Source organism: Vicugna pacos, chromosome X (assembly GCF_048564905.1).
Source record: "Vicugna pacos chromosome X, VicPac4, whole genome shotgun sequence".
In the NCBI taxonomy this organism is placed as follows: domain Eukaryota; kingdom Metazoa; phylum Chordata; class Mammalia; order Artiodactyla; family Camelidae; genus Vicugna; species Vicugna pacos.
In genome coordinates, this window is record NC_133023.1 from 45,603,911 (window position 1) to 45,621,380 (window position 17,470).

The following is a 17,470-nucleotide window of genomic DNA, read 5'->3' on the forward strand; positions in this document are numbered from 1 at the left end:
CTGATACCAAAGCCAGATAAAAACAACAAAAGAAAAGAAAATTACAAATCAATGTCCCTCGTTAATATACATGCCAAAATCTGTAACACAATATTAGCAAACCAAATTCAGCAACATAGGAAGAATTATACACAACTAACAAGTACAATTCTAGGAATGTGAAGTTGTTTTAACATCCAAAAATCACTTAATAGAATATATCATATTAATAAAATAAAGGGCATAAAAATATATGATCATCTGAATAGATGCCAAAAAAAAATTTGACAAAACCCGATACCCATTATGGTAAAAATTCTCAGCAAACTAGGAATAAAAGAGAATTCCCTTAACCTGATATGTAAAATGTATATAAAAAAGCACACTGATAACTTCATAATTAATACTAAAAGACATTTTTCCCCTAAGATCTGAAACAAGGAAAGGATTTCCACTCTCACTACCTGTGTTCAACATTGTTTTAGGAGGTACTAGCAAGTACATTTAACCAAGGAAAATGAGATAAAAGGCACCCAAATTTTTAAAAAGCAAGTAAAATTGTCTTTATTTTCTAAATGTATGATTGGTGTGTACAAAATCCTAAGGAACATTCTAAAACCTAAAACCAATAGATAATTCAGCAAGGTCATAGGATACATCGTCCATATTCTGCAAAGAAAACAAATACAAAGGCATACAAAGAAAAATATGGACATGAAATTAAGAAACAATTATATTACCAATAATATAAAATAGTAAAATAATTAGGAATAAGTTTAATGAAAAAAGTGCAAGACTTGTGCAATGAAAACATTCCTGAAGGAAATTAATGAAGTCCTAAACAAACGGAAGGTTATCCCATAATCCTGGATCAGAAGAATTAATATTAGTAAGACTGCAATATTCCCTAAATTGATCTACAGATTCAGTGCAATTCCTATCTAAATGTTTTCTGTTTTTTTCCCAAAATGATTAGTTTATGCTAAAATTCATATGGAAATCTAGAAGAAATTAATTAGCCAAAATAGTCTTGTAAAAGAAGAAAACATTGGAGTACACATAATCCTCAATTTACAAAGCTATAGTAATCAGTAAATTGTAGTTCTGGTATAAGGATAGATATCTAGGTCAGTGGATTAGAATTCAGAGTACAAAAATAAGTCCCTACATTTACATTCAATTCATTTTTGACAAAGGTTCAAAAGTAATTAGATGCAGAATTCAAAGTCTTTTAAATAAAAGGTGCTGGGACAATGGATGTCTACTTGCAAAAGAATGAACTCAGACCCCTATCTCACACCTTACACAAAAATTAACTTAAAATGGATCACAGACTCAAGTGTAAAAGCTAAAAAAATAAAACTTTTACAAGAAAACATAAGAGTAAATCTTTGTGACCCTGGGTTAGGCAAAGATTTTTTAGATTCAGCATCATAAGCACAAGAAATACAAGAAAAAATGATAGTTGAACTTCATCAAACTTAAAATCTTTTTCTGTTCAAAAGATGTCTTCAAGAAACATACAGACTGGAAGAAATTATTTGCAAATTATACATCCACTAAATGATTTATATTCCAAGTTTATGAAGAACTCTTGCAACTCAAGTGACTGAAATCCAAATTAAAATGAAAAATGAATTTCAATAGATATTTTCTAAAGGAGACATTCAAGTGGACAATAAGTGTATGAAAATATGTTCAATATCATGTCATTAAAGGAATGCATATTAAAATCACAATACAATATCACTGTACACCAACTAGAAGAGCTATAATCAAAAACTGTAATTGTTAATGAAGATGTGGAACCTTCATACGTTGCAGCTAAGAATGTTGCAAAAATGGTGCAGCCTCTTTGGAAAACATTTTGACATTTCCATTAAATGGTTAAATGTAAATTTGCCATATGACCCAACAATTTTAATCCTAAGTACATACTCAAGAGAAATGAAAACATATGTCTATACAAAGATTTCTACATGAATATTGATCATAGCATAATTAATAATAGCCCCAAAGTGTTAATCTAAATGCCCATAAACTCATAACTGGATAATCAAAATTTTGTATATCCATTCAATAGATATACTTTTTGGTAATAACGCAGAATGGCTTGGATGAACCTTGAAAACATTATGCTAAGTAGAAGAAGCCAGACTCATATGATTCCATTTACAGGAAATGTCTAGAATAGTAAATCCATAGAGATAAAAAGTAGATTATTGGTTCCTAAGGGATTGGGGAGTAGAGGAATGGAGAGTAACTATTAATTGTTATAAATTTTCTTTGTGGGATGATGAAAATGTTCCAAACATAGATTTTGGTAATAGTTGCACAGTTTTAAAATTTACTACTAATAATTTAATTGTATATTTGAAACAGGGGAAATCTTATTTTATGTAAATTGAAATGCAAAAAAAACTTTATAAAACATGAATAAGGTAAAGAATCACAACGTACAGCTCACAAAATTATATTAGAATGTTCATAAGTAAAAAGAAAATCTAAAATGTGAAAGCATATTATGCCATATTAACATTTACTTTATTTATTTATTTATTTATTTATTTTTGAAAATACTATAGAGGACAAGTTAAGAGTAGCATAGTGGAAAACAGTGCAAACTCTCATTCACATTTTCTGCATCCAGATCCTAACTCTAGCTTTTACTAGCCAAATAATAGATATGTCATCTAACTTCTCTTATACTTTAATAATTTCATTTGTAAAATAGGAATAATTAATAGTTTCTATCTCAGGGGTTTGTTGTGATTATTCAAATGTTTAATACATATCAAGTCTCTAGAAGAGTACTCAGTGGATAGTAAATTTAACTATATATTTGCATCTATTGTCATCATTATTGTAAAAATGAGGGGAGAAAATCTGTTTTCAAGAATAGGCCTTGATTTCTCACATTTTTCTTGTTTACTCAGGTATCTTCAATGCCCTGGGTTTACCTGTGACTCAGTGCCCACTGGGTCTGAATGCCAAAGGACTTCCTCTAGGTATCCAGGTCGTTGCTGGACCCTTTAATGATCACCTGACCCTGGCTGTTGCCCAGTACTTGGAGAAAAGTTTTGGGGGATGGGTCTGTCCTGGAAAGTTTTAGTGGGGTCTTCCCAAGATGTATTTGTGTGTTTTTATAGGTTGGGTGAAATCAAGCACCAAAAACCAAGTAGAGGAAAAAAAATTGAGTATTTATTCATTTGTTCAGTTATTCTTCCAATCTTATTTCCTTCACTAATTATTGTCCTTACTAACATAGTAATATGTGACTCCTGCCTTCAGCTTACTGGAGAAGTTGGACATGTAAATGAACATGTGCAATGAAGTTTCCTAAATGCTGTTATGATGTCTGTTTTGAGTACAATAGAGAGATAAAAGCTGGGAATATTTGGTTTTAATTAGGAGATCTTAGGCAACTTTATAAAGGAGATGATGCTTAAACCAAGAATTGAAAGACAGTATGTGTTTATGAGGCAGGCCATGAAGTAAGGGAATTCTGCTTAGAAGGAATTATATTGACAAAAGCAAGGCATGAGGCTACATAGTGAATTTACTGAAGTGTAAGTTAATACGAGAAGCTGGATAGAAGCATGGAAACAAGAAGACTGCAACAAGGAAAGCTACCCTAATATCATCAGAAAAGTTATATTTCATAGTTCTGTCCACTAAGAGGGTCTAGAGCCAATGGTACCACAGTACAAATGATCACATCCATCACCTAGATTTTTATTTCCAAATAATTTTTTCCAATATAAGGAACCAAAGCTTCTTAGAGAAAAACCTGACTTGGGGCTGAGAGAAGCTGTAAGATGAGCCTAGAACAGGTTGCTGTGCCAAAAAGTTAAGAAGTGCTCAAAAGTGAAGAATATGTCAAAATGACATACGACTAGTTTAAAGAGGCTCTCATTTGCCAAACAAGACAATTTGAACATCAAAATGAATGACAATTATTGATTATAACTCAATGATGGGAGTGGAGGTAAGAGAAAGTATATATAGATATATAAATTGATATTGATATAGATATATACATAGATAACATATTTTTGATGGTTGCAAAATGATGACTTTCTAACTCTAATTGATATATATATAATAATATGTTTTCACTTCAGCAGCACATATACTAACACTGGAACAATACAGAGAAAATTAACATGGCTACTGCACAAAGATGACATGCAAATTCATGAAGTGTTCCATATAAATATACATATATACAACACACAATATATAAAGCTATAGAATATAGTTTTGAAGTTTTATATACTCTCAAAGTAAATGTTTTAGTAAATTAATAATGTATATAAACCTAAATTATATATAATAACAAAATAATATAGGCTTAGAAATATATAAAAATGGAAGCCATCTATACTTCAATAAAAACATATTAAAAGAAGTGCTCAGAGGATAAAAGCTTGTTCAAAAAAATAATATGAAACAATGGAATAAGAAAGTCATCGACTGGATAAAGATGTGGTATATTTATACAATGGAATACTATTCAGCTATTTAAAATGACAACATAACGCCATTTGCAGCAACATTATATCCCTGGAGAATGTCATTCTAAGCGAAGTAAGCCAAAAAGAGAAAGAAAAATACCATATGAGATCTCTCATATGTGGAATCTGGAACAAAAAAGAATATAAATACAAAACAGAAACAGACTCATAGACAGAGTACAAACTTGTGATTGCCGAGGGCGAGGGGAGTGGGAAGAGACAGACTGGGAGTTCAAAATTTGTAGATACTGATAGGCATATGAAGAAAATATAAACAGTATTACACTGTATAACAAAAGGAAATGTATACAAGATCTTTTGGTAGCTCACAGTGAAAAAAATATGAGAATAAACATATGTATGTTCATGTATATCTGAAAAGTTGTGCTCTAAACTGGAATTTGACACAACATTGTAAAATGACTATAACTCAATACAAAATGTTAAAAAAAAGAAAGTCATCATCTTGCAATCATCAAAATAATACTTAATTTAGACACTCCTCACCAATGGATGCTAAAACCTTTGATAAAAGTTATTTGGGGAACATTTGTTGAGGAACTGAAAAGCTGTTTTAGTCTTAAAATATCTCTCCACTTATCACTTACTAATTACAAGGGTGGGGATGTTGCATTTCAAGTGGAGATATTTAGTAGACATCACCTTAATCAAATGATCAAAATTAATATGAACAAATCCCATGTCTTCTGGTGATATGCACTGAGAAGGATATAGTATTACTTCTGTGATATTCCTGCCAAAAATGCATCACTTGACTATAATTAGAAGAAAACATCAGAAGAAAACAAATGTATGGAGACTTAAAAAAATATCTTCCCATATTCATTTTTTAAAGTCAATGGTTAAAACCAAAGAAAGACTGAGGAACTGTTCCAGGTTAAAGATGACTAATGAAACATGATAACTAAATGCAAAGTGTTATCTTAGATTGGATAAAATAAAGTTGCATCTGATGATAGCATTAAGACAGTTGGCAAAATATGAATATGGGCTTTATGTGAGATAATTTACCATTGTAGAAATTTCTGAATTTTATAATTGCACTGCAACTATGTCAGAGAATATCCTTATTCTTACAAGGGGAAGAGATGTGAACCAGGCAAGGAAGCTTGCTACATGGATGTGACAATGCAGCAGGGTAAAAACTAGATAAAAGGAGAGAATGCAAATATATAATTGACTTTATGTTGCATTCTGTCCTCAGGATGCCTTAAGTAATAGTAAGAAAGCTAGCAGCTCCTGAAATGCACTTGACATGCATTTCCTTATTTGTAGCTTGCACAAGCAACTCTGTGAAATAAGTGCAGTTAGAATTCTCACCTCACAGATAAGGAAAATGAGACACAGAGAGGGTTAATCCTTTGCCTATGCTGACAAATCTTATAAGTGGCAAATTTTAATCCATATTATCTAGCCTGTTATCCAGAGACTACTTCTCTCAGGAAAATCTGCATTGTTTATTGTGTTAGTAAAGATGCTTTGTCTTTAAACAACAGGAAACTTTAATCAAACCAATATATAGTCTGATGTAACAGGCAGTCCAGTGGTAAGTTGAGTTTCATGCAAAGAGGTTATCAGTGCAACAGAGATGGTATCAAGGGCCCCAGTTTTTATGTCCCTGCTCTTCCATGTTCAGAGTTGGCCTTCTCAAGCTTTTGCTCAGAAGGCTGCCCCAAATTTAGCATTCACATCAAGATAGGATGATGTCCAGGGACAGAAAACCATCTCTTCCTGGGGCTCTTTATAGGGATGGGGAATTTTCTCACCTTAACCCTTCCAGCAGACATTGCCCATAAGCATATTGGGAAGCCTTGGGTCACATGCCAATTTCTAAATGGTTCTGTGCCTGGGTCTTAATTTAAAAACATGAGTGAGGGAGCAGCCAAAATGGCAGAGTAGAAGGATGCCCTTAGCTCACCTGCTACCACAAATACACATGAGGGAAATCCACAGACTCACCCATTCACTTAAAACATGTCCTGAACTTTGATAGAATATTTCCTTCTTCAAAAGAAAAATTCCTCAAAAAACTTATAGAAGAAAAAACAGGAAAAGAAAAAGGAAATTAGTGTGGAACTTGTACAGGAGGGAGGAAGCTGAAAAGAAGGAATAGTGCCCTTATGCGGGATACACCCTCTCGAACAAAGGTCAGGGGGACAGAGGGGAAACCTTCAGAGCTCAGATCTGTGCACAGCAACCACTTGGCTGACAGCTTAAGAGAAACTGGCACAAAGGGTCCCTGTGATCCCCAGCAGTGGCAGACTGGGTTCGGCTGGCTGCCCATGCAAGGCAGAGGCTGACTGCAGAGATGCAGCCTCGGGGCTGAAGGGTGCTGTGTGATAGGATTGGGAGTGTATACAGAACAAAATAGAATTACTGGGGATCAGCCAAGATGGCAGAGTAGAAGTACTCTCATAGCTAACCCTCTCCCACAAATACAGCAAAGTTTACATCCATGGACCTACCCAGCCAACCAGAGCACCTGTTGAACTCTGATAGAACATCGCCTTTTTCAAAAGACAAAGACGCCATGAATATGGCTGGAGAAAAGGAAAAAAGAAAGAAGAAAAAGCAAAATAGTCTGGGACCAGTCCCACAGGGAGGGAGCAACAAAGGAGGAATATGTTCATTTGCTGGGTCTCCCCTTCTCCAATGGAGAGATCAACAGGACGAAGGGGGAACCTCTGAGGCTTGGATCTGTACAGAAAAGCCCTTGACTGAAAGAACTAAGTTAAACAGGCACAGAGGGTCTCCACAACACCCAGGGCTAGAGGCAATGTGGCAGGTGGGGGACAGGACAAGCTGCCCTAATCGGGTGGTGAACTGAGGCAGGCTGTACAGAGGCAACCCTGGGGGACTGCAGGGTGCTGTGTGCCATAGTTGGGAGGATATAAAGAGAAGAACAACCTGCGTCCTCCATAAAATATGATTAAAAAAAAAGCAACATGGCTGGTGTGCTCTAGGGGGAAGTGTACCATAGATTCCATCTCCAAAAACCTGCTGAGCCAGTTTTTGGGAGAGAAGGGAGGCAGGGCTCAGCCACAGCCACCATATCCTCCAGTGCTTAGCACCCAGGTGGGTGCAGGGTTGAAACCTGAATCCAGACCTAGGGGCTTAGTAGCCTCATAGGCAAGAGGGAGACTTGTTTACAGCTTGAGGCAGATAGGGTCATTCTGCCTAGGTACCTCTGAGAACTCATGCCTCCAAGACAAACAAACAAGGAGCTGAGTTCTGGCATGGAATAGAGGCGAATGTTGTTCTGCCATCTTCCCTAAACCTACTTATGGAGCATGGACCTGAGGCAGAGCTAGCATCTCCACAGAGCAGGGAAGCAACTGGCACTGGGAGAGGGTGGGATCAACCACCTGCTTATGTGCAGGAGCACAGCACATGACCTCAGTGCTGTGAGGGGGTGCAACCTGCCTGCCTACCATGTGCAAGCACATCTGACCACAGCATCAGGAAAGGGAATGCTCTGCCTGCAGACCAGCACTGGGAATACCAGAGACCAGGGACACCAACAGAGGGCCTCTGGAAGCAGCAATCAGAGTTCACACAGCAGGGATAGGACAGAAAGACCTCTCAATAAAATCATTAAGAGTACACAGAACCAAGGGAACACATCTATCTTTTATTTTTTAATGTTTTTCTTTTTCTCTGTTCTTATGCTTCAGATAGATAAATAAATAAACTCTTAAAGGACCACAATACATAACTAATACTCCATAAGACACAGGGCCAAAGTGACATGAGCAATATAAAAAAGCAGAGGAAATAATCCCAATTAAAATTTAAGAGAAATCCCCTGAAAGAATGATCAATGAATTAGACATTGATAGCCTGCTAGATCAAGATTTCAAAAAAGGAGTGATCAAAGTACTGAAGGATCTAAAAGAGGCAGTGTTTAGAGACATAGGATATGGTTATAAAGAGGGGCCAATTAAAATTTGAAAACTCATTGGCCAGGATGAGAGCTGATCTTAAGTCTGTAAAAAGCAGGCTAGATAATGCAGAGGAAGAAATAAGTGACCTAGAAGACAGGACAATAGAAACCACCCAATGAGAAAAGCTGAGAGAAAAACAAATGAAAATCAATAAAACCAAAATGAGGGACTTATGGATTAATATAAAGTATGCCAATCTATGCATAATAAGGGTTCCAGAAGGGAAAGAAAGAACAAAGGGGGTTGAAAGGTATTTGAAGAAATCATGACTGAAAAATTCTGAAGATCTAAAGAAGGAAACAGATATCCAAGTACAGGAAGTTCAGAGGATCCCAAACAGGAAGAACCAAAACAGACCCACACAAAGAAATATTATAATCTAGATGGCCAGGTATAAGGATAAAGAAATTATCTTAAAGGCTGCAAGAGAAAAAAGAAAGAATGAGTTACAAGGGAAGGCACATAAGGCTCTTAGCTGATTTCTCTACACAAACACTACAGGCCAGAAGGGAGTGGCAAGATATATTCAAAGTCCTGAATGGAAAAAAAAAAGATGCAGCCTAGGATACTTTATGCAGCAAGATTATACTTTAGAATAGAAGGAGAGATGAAGATCTTCAACAACAAGCAAAGACTAAAAGAGTTTAGCAACATTAAACCCATGCTAAAAGAAATATTGAGAGGTGTACTCTAAATAGCAAAGAATGATGTTACAGAAATGAAAAAAACATAACAGGAATTGCCATGATAATTACCATGAATTACAAACAGAATAAACATGAAACTGTAAAAGAAAACACCTAAATTATTAAGAGTGGGAGAGGGAAGCAAGAAAATATAGAGCTTTTTTTTTTTTTACTTTTTAAAATGTTTTGTTCTCATTAGGATGCGTTTGAGATTATATTACTACCTTTTTAATACAAAGAGTTATAGTAATGGGTTAATAGTCTTAAAAATGGGTAATCACAAACCAAAAATGTACAACTCAGTCATGAAAACTAAATAAAAATCCAAGATAATACAAAGGAAAATTATCAACCACAAAAGGAAGAAGAAAGGAACAAAGAGGAAATACCAAATCAATTGCAAAAATAAGTTCAAAATATCAATGAATGCATATCTATCATTAATTACTATAAATGCCAATGGACTAAATGCTCCAATCAAAATACATAGAGTGGTAGATTGGATAATAAAGCAAGAACCTTCAATATGTTGCTTACAAGAGACCCACCTTAGGGAGAAAGACACATATAGATTGAGAATGAAAGGATGGAAAAGGATATTCCATGCAAATAGAAAAGCCAAAAAAGCAGGATTAGCAACACTGATTTGAGACAAAATAGACTTTAAAACAAAGGCTATAAAGATAAAGAAGGACATTTTATAATGATTAAAAGAGTAATGCAAGATGAGGATATTACACTCATTAATATATATGCACCAGTATAGGAACACCTGCATACATAAAGCAACTAGTAACAGATATAATGGGGAACTTGATGCGAGTACAATCATTGTTGGAGACTTTAACATGGCATTATCGTCACTGGACATATCTTCCAGACAGAAAATAAATAAGGCAACAGAGAAATTAAATGATACATTGGAAAAATTAGATTTGGTGGATATTTTCAGAGCATTACACTCCCCAAAAATAGAATACAAATTCTTTTCAAGTGCACATGGAACATTCTCTAGGATTGATAACATACTAGGGCACCAAAGAAGCCTCAACAATTTTAAGAAGATAGAAATTATACAAAACATCTTTAATGACCACAATGCCATGAATCTAGAAATCAACTACAGAAAAAAAGGAGAAAATAATGACAGCATGGAGATTCAACAACATGCTATTAAAAAAAAAAAAACAGTGGGTCACTGATGAGATCAAAGCTGAAATTAAAAAATACCTTGAGACAAATGTTAAAGAAAGCACAACCACACAAAATTCATGGGATGCAGCAAAAGCATTGCTAAGGAGAAAGTTTATAGTGATATAGGCCTTCCACACACACACACACACAAAATCTCAAATAAAAAATCGAAATCTCCAGCTAAACGAATTAGAAAAAGGAAAGGAAAACAAACCCCAAAAGTCAGCAGAAGAAAGGAAATAATAAAGATCAGCAAGGAAATAAAAAAAATACAAATTAGAAAAAAACAAAAAACCAGGAGCTGGTTTTTTGATAGAATAAAAATTATTGACAAATCTCTGTCCAAACTCACAAAGAAGAGAAAAGAGAGACCACAAATAAGCAAAAAGAAAGCAAAATGGAGAAATTACAACAAATAACATAGAAATATAGTATATCATATGAGAATATTATGAACAACTATATGGAAATAAAATGGATAACCTAGAGGAGATAAACAAGTTTCTGGAAACATCCTGTACACCAAGACAGAATCAAGAAGAAACTGATCACTTGAACAAACTGATAACTAGAAATGAAATTGAATTAGCTATAAAAAAAATCACCCTACAAATAAAAGTCCAGGACTGGACAGCTTCACAGGCTAATTCTATCAAATATACAGGGAAGAACTCATACCAGACCTCCTCAAAATCTTAGAGAAGATTGAAATGAAGGGAATACTTTGAAACTGATTCTATGAAGCCATTATCACCCTGATACCAAAAGCAGGCAAAGACACTACCAAAAAAGGGAATTACAGACCAACATCACTGATGAACAAAGATGCAAATTCCTTACAAAAATATTAGCATATAGAATCCAACAGCACATAAAAAAGATTCTACACCTCGATCAATTGGAGTTCATCCCAGAGATACAAGGATGGTCCAAAATACACAAATCAATCAGTGTAATAGATCACATCAAAAAGAGAAAGGACAGAGCAGAAAGAGAGAAGATGGTGGAGTAGAAGGAAGATCTCAGCTCACCCTCTCCCACATATGCACCAAGACTCACATCCACAGACCCACTCAGCTAATCAGAGCACTTGCGGAACTCCGACAGAACATCCCCCTCTTCAAAAGATAAAGCCATCAAAAATCTGGTAGGAGAAAAGGAAAAAAGAAAGAACAAAAGGCAAAGCAGAGCGGGACGTGTCCCATGGGGTGGAAGCAGCAAAAAAGGACTGGTGCTGGTTCACTGGGTCTCCCCTCTCCAACTGAGAGGCCAGCAGGATGGAGGGGGACACTCCGAGGATCGGATCTATACAGAGCAGCCCTTGACTGACAGAACTAAGTTAAACGGGCACAGAGCGTCCCCCCGACACCCAGCCTGAGACTCAGGCCAGCAGCTGCAGGCAAGGCCAGCCTGCCCAAGCCAGGCAGAGGACTGGGGCGACTGCACTGAGACAACCCCAGGGTACTGGAAAGGGCTGCACACCATGGCTGTGGGTGTACAGGGCAGAATCACCTGGGCCCTCCATAAAATAGCACGGTTGATGTGCTCCTGGGGGAAGGGTACATACCCCATGTCTGAAAACCCGTGGAAAGTTTTGGGGGGAAGAGAGGCGGGGCTCAGGCACAGCTGCCATATCTTCTGGCGCTTAGCATCCAGACAGGGGTGGGGGCAAAACCTGCATCCGCACCTAGGGGCTTAGCAGCCTCAAAGGCCACACTGAGACTTGTCTACAGCCCGAGGCAGATACGCTCCTTCCATCCTGGTCCCTCATAGAACTTGCTCCGCCAAGACAAACAAGGAGCTGTGCTTTGGCCAGGAGCAGGGACAAGGCTATCCCTTGGTCTTCCCCGAGCCCACCTGTGGAGTGACGACACGAGGCGGAGCGAAGCGACACAGAGGAGCGGAGCCACCGGAGCCAGGAGAGGGAGGGCGACCCCCCGCATTTTGGGCAGGAACACAGTCCCTGACCATAGTGGTGGGAGGGGGTGCAGCCCGCCCTCCTACCTGTGCAGTCTGCAACATCTGACTGAGTCATTGGGAAGGGCAGTGATCCGCCCGCCCAAAACACAGGAGAGCTGCACCTGACTCAGTGTTGGGAGGAGGCGGAATCCACTTGCCGACAGGTACTGAGAGCAGCACAGAAGAGGGCGCCAACGGAGGGCCTCTGGAAACAGCAAGCTGAGATTCCAAACCAGGACAAAGACAGAAAGACTTCACATTAAAAGCACGCAGACTCCAGGAGAACACCTACACCCGCCACCTTTTTTTTTTTTTAAAATCTGTTTTTACCTGTTCTATTTTCTATCATCCTCTTAATTTTGACTTCTTAAATCATTTCCATTTCTCTTGGGTATGGTGTCCTGTTATTGATTAGACACAGGTTTCAAATACATTCTTTCATCTTTTCCCCCTTTTTCTTTACAGGCTTTAAAAGGACGACAAAACCCGATTGATATTCTGCTTCAACTCGCTCTTCTATTACTCATTATACACTGCTTTCAAAACTTCTTTCTCCGTTCTTTTAAAATACTTTCTCTCACTCTCTTATTTTTTCTTTTTTTCCTAAGTCTTATACCTAAATACGCATTAGATAGGTAAAATCCTTAAGGACCAAAATAGACTACTGATACTCAATAACCAACAGTGCCAGAGAGGTATGAGCAAGATGAAGAAGCAGAGAAACCTTTCCCAATTAAAAGAAAAAGAGAAATCCCCTGAAAGAAAGATCAATGAAATAGATATCGATAGCCTACTAGGTCAAGATTTCAAAAAAGGAGTGATCAAATTGCTGAAAAATTAAAAGAGATAGTGTTTAGAGATATAAAATACATCAAAAATGAAATTGAAGTTATAAAGAAGAGCCAAGTAGAATGGGTAAACTCATTGACAGAGATGAGGAATGATCTAGTAGCTGTGCAAAGCCGATTAGATAATGCAGAAGAATGAAATAGTGACCTAGAAGACAGGAAAATAGAAAGCACCCATTCAGAAGAGCTACAAGATAAGCAAAAAAAATAATGAAAATAGCATAGGGGACCTATGGGATAATATAAAGCGTCCCAATCTTCGCATAATAGGGGTCCCAGAAGGGGAAGAAACATCAAAGGGGATTGAAAAGGTTTTAAGAGAAATCATGAATGAAAACTTCCCAAACTTAAAGATGGAAACAGATATCCAAGTACAGGAAGCTCAGAGGGTCCCAAACAGGAAGAACCCAAATAGACCCACACCAAGACAATAATAATCAAGATGGCCAGAGGCAAGGATAAAGAAATGAGTATAAAGGCAGCAAGAGAAAAGTAAAGAGTAAGTTACAAGGGGACCCCCATAAGGTTCTCAGTTGATTTCTCTACACAAAAATTACAGGCCTGAAGGGAGTGGCAAGATATATTCAAAGTCCTGAATGGAAAAAGATGCAGCCTAGGATACTTTATCCAGCAAGGCTATCCTTTAGGATAGAAGGAGAAATAAATAATTTCACAGACAAGAAAAAGCTGCAGGAGTTTAGCAACACAAAACCCATGCTAAAAGAAATATTGAAAGGTCTATTCTAAATAGAAAAGTAGCAGGATGCTACAAAAATGAAAAACAATTGGAAAGGTGATAACTGATGAATTACAAATAAAATAAACACCAAATTATAAAAAAAGACATACAAATCATTGAGAGTGGGAGAGGGAGGCAGGGAAATATAGAATATTTTTTTTCTTCCATTTTAAAAATTTTTTAACAGTAGGATGGTTTTGATATCATGTTACTATCAGTTTAATAAAAATAGTTATAATAATGGGCTAATATATTTAAGAAAAAGGATAATCACAAGCCAAAAACTTACAAGGGAGTCAAAAAATTAAATAAAATCCATGATAATTCAAAGGAAATTTACCGAACCACAAAAGGAAGAAGAAAGGAACAAAGAGGATATACCAATTCAACTGCAAAGATAAGATTAAAATGGCAATAAACACATATCTATCATTAATTACTGTAAATGTTACCGGACTAAATGCTCCAGTCAAAAGACATAGAGTGGTAGATTGAATAATAAAGCAAGAACCCTCAATATGCTGCATACTAGAGACCCACTTTAGGGAGAAGTAAACATATAGATTGAGAGTGAAAGGATGGAAAATGATATTCTATGCAAATGGAACGACCAAAGAAGCAGGTGTAACAGTCCTGACTTAAGACAAAATAGACTTTAAGACAAAGACCATAAAGAAAGATAAAGAAGGACATTTTAAAAGGATTGAAGGAGTGATACAAGATGAGGATACTACACTCATTAATATATATGCACCCAATATAGGAGCACCTAAGTACATAGAAAAATTACCAACAGAGATAAAGGGGGATATTGATGGGAATACAACCATAGTTGGAGATTTTAACCCTGCATTAACATCACTACACAGATCTTCCAGACAGAAAATAAACAAGGCAACAGAGAAATTAAATACTACAATAGAAAAACTACATTTGGTGGATATTTTCAGAGCATTACACCCCAAAAAATAGGATATACATTCTGTTCAAGTGCACCTGGTATATTTTCCAGGATCGATCATGTATTTGGGCACAAAAGAAACCTCAACAATTTTAAGAAGATAGAAATTATCTCAAGCATCTTTACTAAACACAATGCCATGAAACTTGAAATCAACAATAAAGAAACAGAGAAAAAAAGGAAAGCATGGAGATTAAACAATATGATATTGAAAAAACAATAGGTCAATGATGAAATCAAAGCTGAAATTAAAAAATACCTTCAGAAGAATGATAATGACAACACAACCACTCAAAACCTATGGGACACAGCAAAGGCAGTGCTAAGAGGGAAGTTTATAGCGATACAGGCCTTCCCCAAAAAAGAAGAACAATCTCAAATAAACAAGCTAACCCACCACCTGAATGAATTAGAAAAAGAAGAACAAATAGCCCCAAAAAGCAGCAGAAGGAAGGAAATAATAAAGATCAGAGAGGAATTAAATACAATAGAGATTAACAAGAACATAGAAAAAATTAACCGAGCCAAAAGATGGTTTTTTGAAAAAGTAAATAAAATCGAGAAACCTCGGGCCAAACTCACAAAGAAGAAAAAAGAGATAGCACAAATTACCAAAATAAGAAAGGAAAATGGATAAATTACAACAAACAAAATAGAAATACAGAATATCATACAAGAATATTATGAAAAACTCTATGGAAACAAACTGGATAACCTAGAGGAGATGGACAAATTTCTGGAAACATACTGTCCACCAAAACTGAATCAAGAAGAAACTGAACACTTGAACAATCCAATCACTAAAAAGGAAATAGAAATAGCAATTAAAAACCTCCCTACAAATAAAAGTCCAGGACCGGATGGCTTCACCAGGGAATTCTACCAAACATACAAAGAAGAACTCATACCAGTTCTTCTCAAACTCTTCCAGATGATTGAAAAGGAGGGAATACTCCCAAACTCATTCTATGAAGCCACCATCACCCTGATACCAAAACAAGGCAGAGACACTACAAAAAAAGAGAATTATACATCAATATCACTGATGAACATAGACGCCAAAATCCTCACCAAAATTTTAGCAAATAGAATCCAACAACACATAAAAAGGATTATATATCATGACTAATTGGGGTTCATACCAGAGACACAAGGCTGATTCAACATATGCAAATCAATCAATGTAATACATCACATCAACAAGAGAAAGGACAAAAACCACATGATCATCTCAATCGATGCATTAAAAGCATTTGATAAAATTCAACACTCATTTATGATAAAAACTCTCGCCAAAGTGGGTATAGAGGGAACATATCTCAACATAATAAAAGCTATATATGACAAACCTACAGCCAGCATAGTCCTCAACGGTGAAAAACTCAAAAACTTCCCACTAAAATCTGGGACAAGAAAAGGATGCCCACTATTACCACTCCTATTCAACATAGTCCTGGAAATCCTAGCCACAGCAATCAGGCAAGAGACAGAAATAAAAGGGATCCATATTGGAAAAGAAGTGGTAAAAGTGTCATTATATGCTGATGACATGTTACTATATATAGAAAACCATAAAAGGTCCACACAAAAGCTACTAGAGCTGATTGAAAAATTCAGCAAGGTAGCAGTTTACAAAATTAACGTTCAAAAATCAGTTGCATTTCTTTACACTAACGATAAATCAACAGAAAAAGAAAGTAAAGAAACAATCCCCTTTAAAATAGCTCCCAAAGTAATAAAATATCTGGGCATAAATGTAACCAAGGAAATGAAAGGGTTATACACAGAAAATTATAAGCCATTGATGAAGGAAATTAAAGAAGATTTTAAAAAGTGGAAAGATATTCCATGTTCTTGGATTGGAAGAATCAATATTGTTAAAATGGTCACACTGCCCAAGGCAATCTACAGATTTAATGCAATCCCTATTAATTACCCACGACATATTTCACAGAACTAGAACAAATCATAATAATATTTATATGGAATCATCGAAGACCTAGAATTGCCAAAGCATTACTGAAGAGAAAGAAAGAGTCTGGAAGAATAACTCTCTCAGACTTCAGACAATACTATAGAGCTACAATCATCAAGACAGCATGGTATTGGTACCAAAACAGACATATAGACCAATGGAACAGAGTAGAGAGCCCAGAAATGAACCCACAAACTTTTGGTCAACTCATTTTCAACAAAGGAGGCAAGAATATACAATGGAATAAAGACAGTCTCTTCAGCAAATGGTGTTGGGAAAACTGGACAGCAGCATGTAAAACAATGAAGCTAGAACACTCCCTTACACCATATACAAAAATCAACTCAAAATGGATTAAAGACTTAAAAATAAGGCAAGATACAATAAACCTCCTAGAGGAAAACATAGGCAAAGCATTATCTGACATACATTTCAAACATTTTCTCCTAGAAGAAATAAAAGCAAGAATAAACAAATGGGACCTAATGAAACTTACAAGCTTCTGCACAGCAAAGGAAACCAGAAGTAAAACAAGAAGAAAACCTACGGAATGGGAGAAAATTTTTGCAAGTGAAACCGACAAATGCTTGATCTCTAGAGTATATAAGCAGCACATATGACTCAATAAGAAAAAAATAAACAACCCA

At 36.2% G+C, this 17,470-nt stretch overlaps 1 protein-coding gene and 1 non-coding gene across 3 annotated transcripts in view; both read left to right on the forward strand.

Annotated features, from left to right (window-relative positions):
- Positions 1–3,327, forward strand: part of FAAH2 (fatty acid amide hydrolase 2) — a 259,715-nt gene extending 256,388 nt beyond the window's left edge. For both annotated transcript variants that reach the window (XM_072956516.1, XM_006218839.4), the window contains one exon: positions 2,916–3,327. In XM_072956516.1, the coding sequence (XP_072812617.1) occupies positions 2,916–3,091 (176 nt within the window). In that variant the 3' untranslated portion in view covers positions 3,092–3,327. The remainder of the gene's footprint in view (positions 1–2,915) is intronic.
- Positions 3,328–4,090: 763 nt separating this feature from the next.
- On the forward strand, positions 4,091–4,197 carry LOC116279280 (U6 spliceosomal RNA). The gene has a single exon (XR_004188641.1). It is a non-coding gene; the product is annotated as a U6 spliceosomal RNA (small nuclear RNA).
- The last annotated feature ends 13,273 nt before the right edge of the window (positions 4,198–17,470 follow it).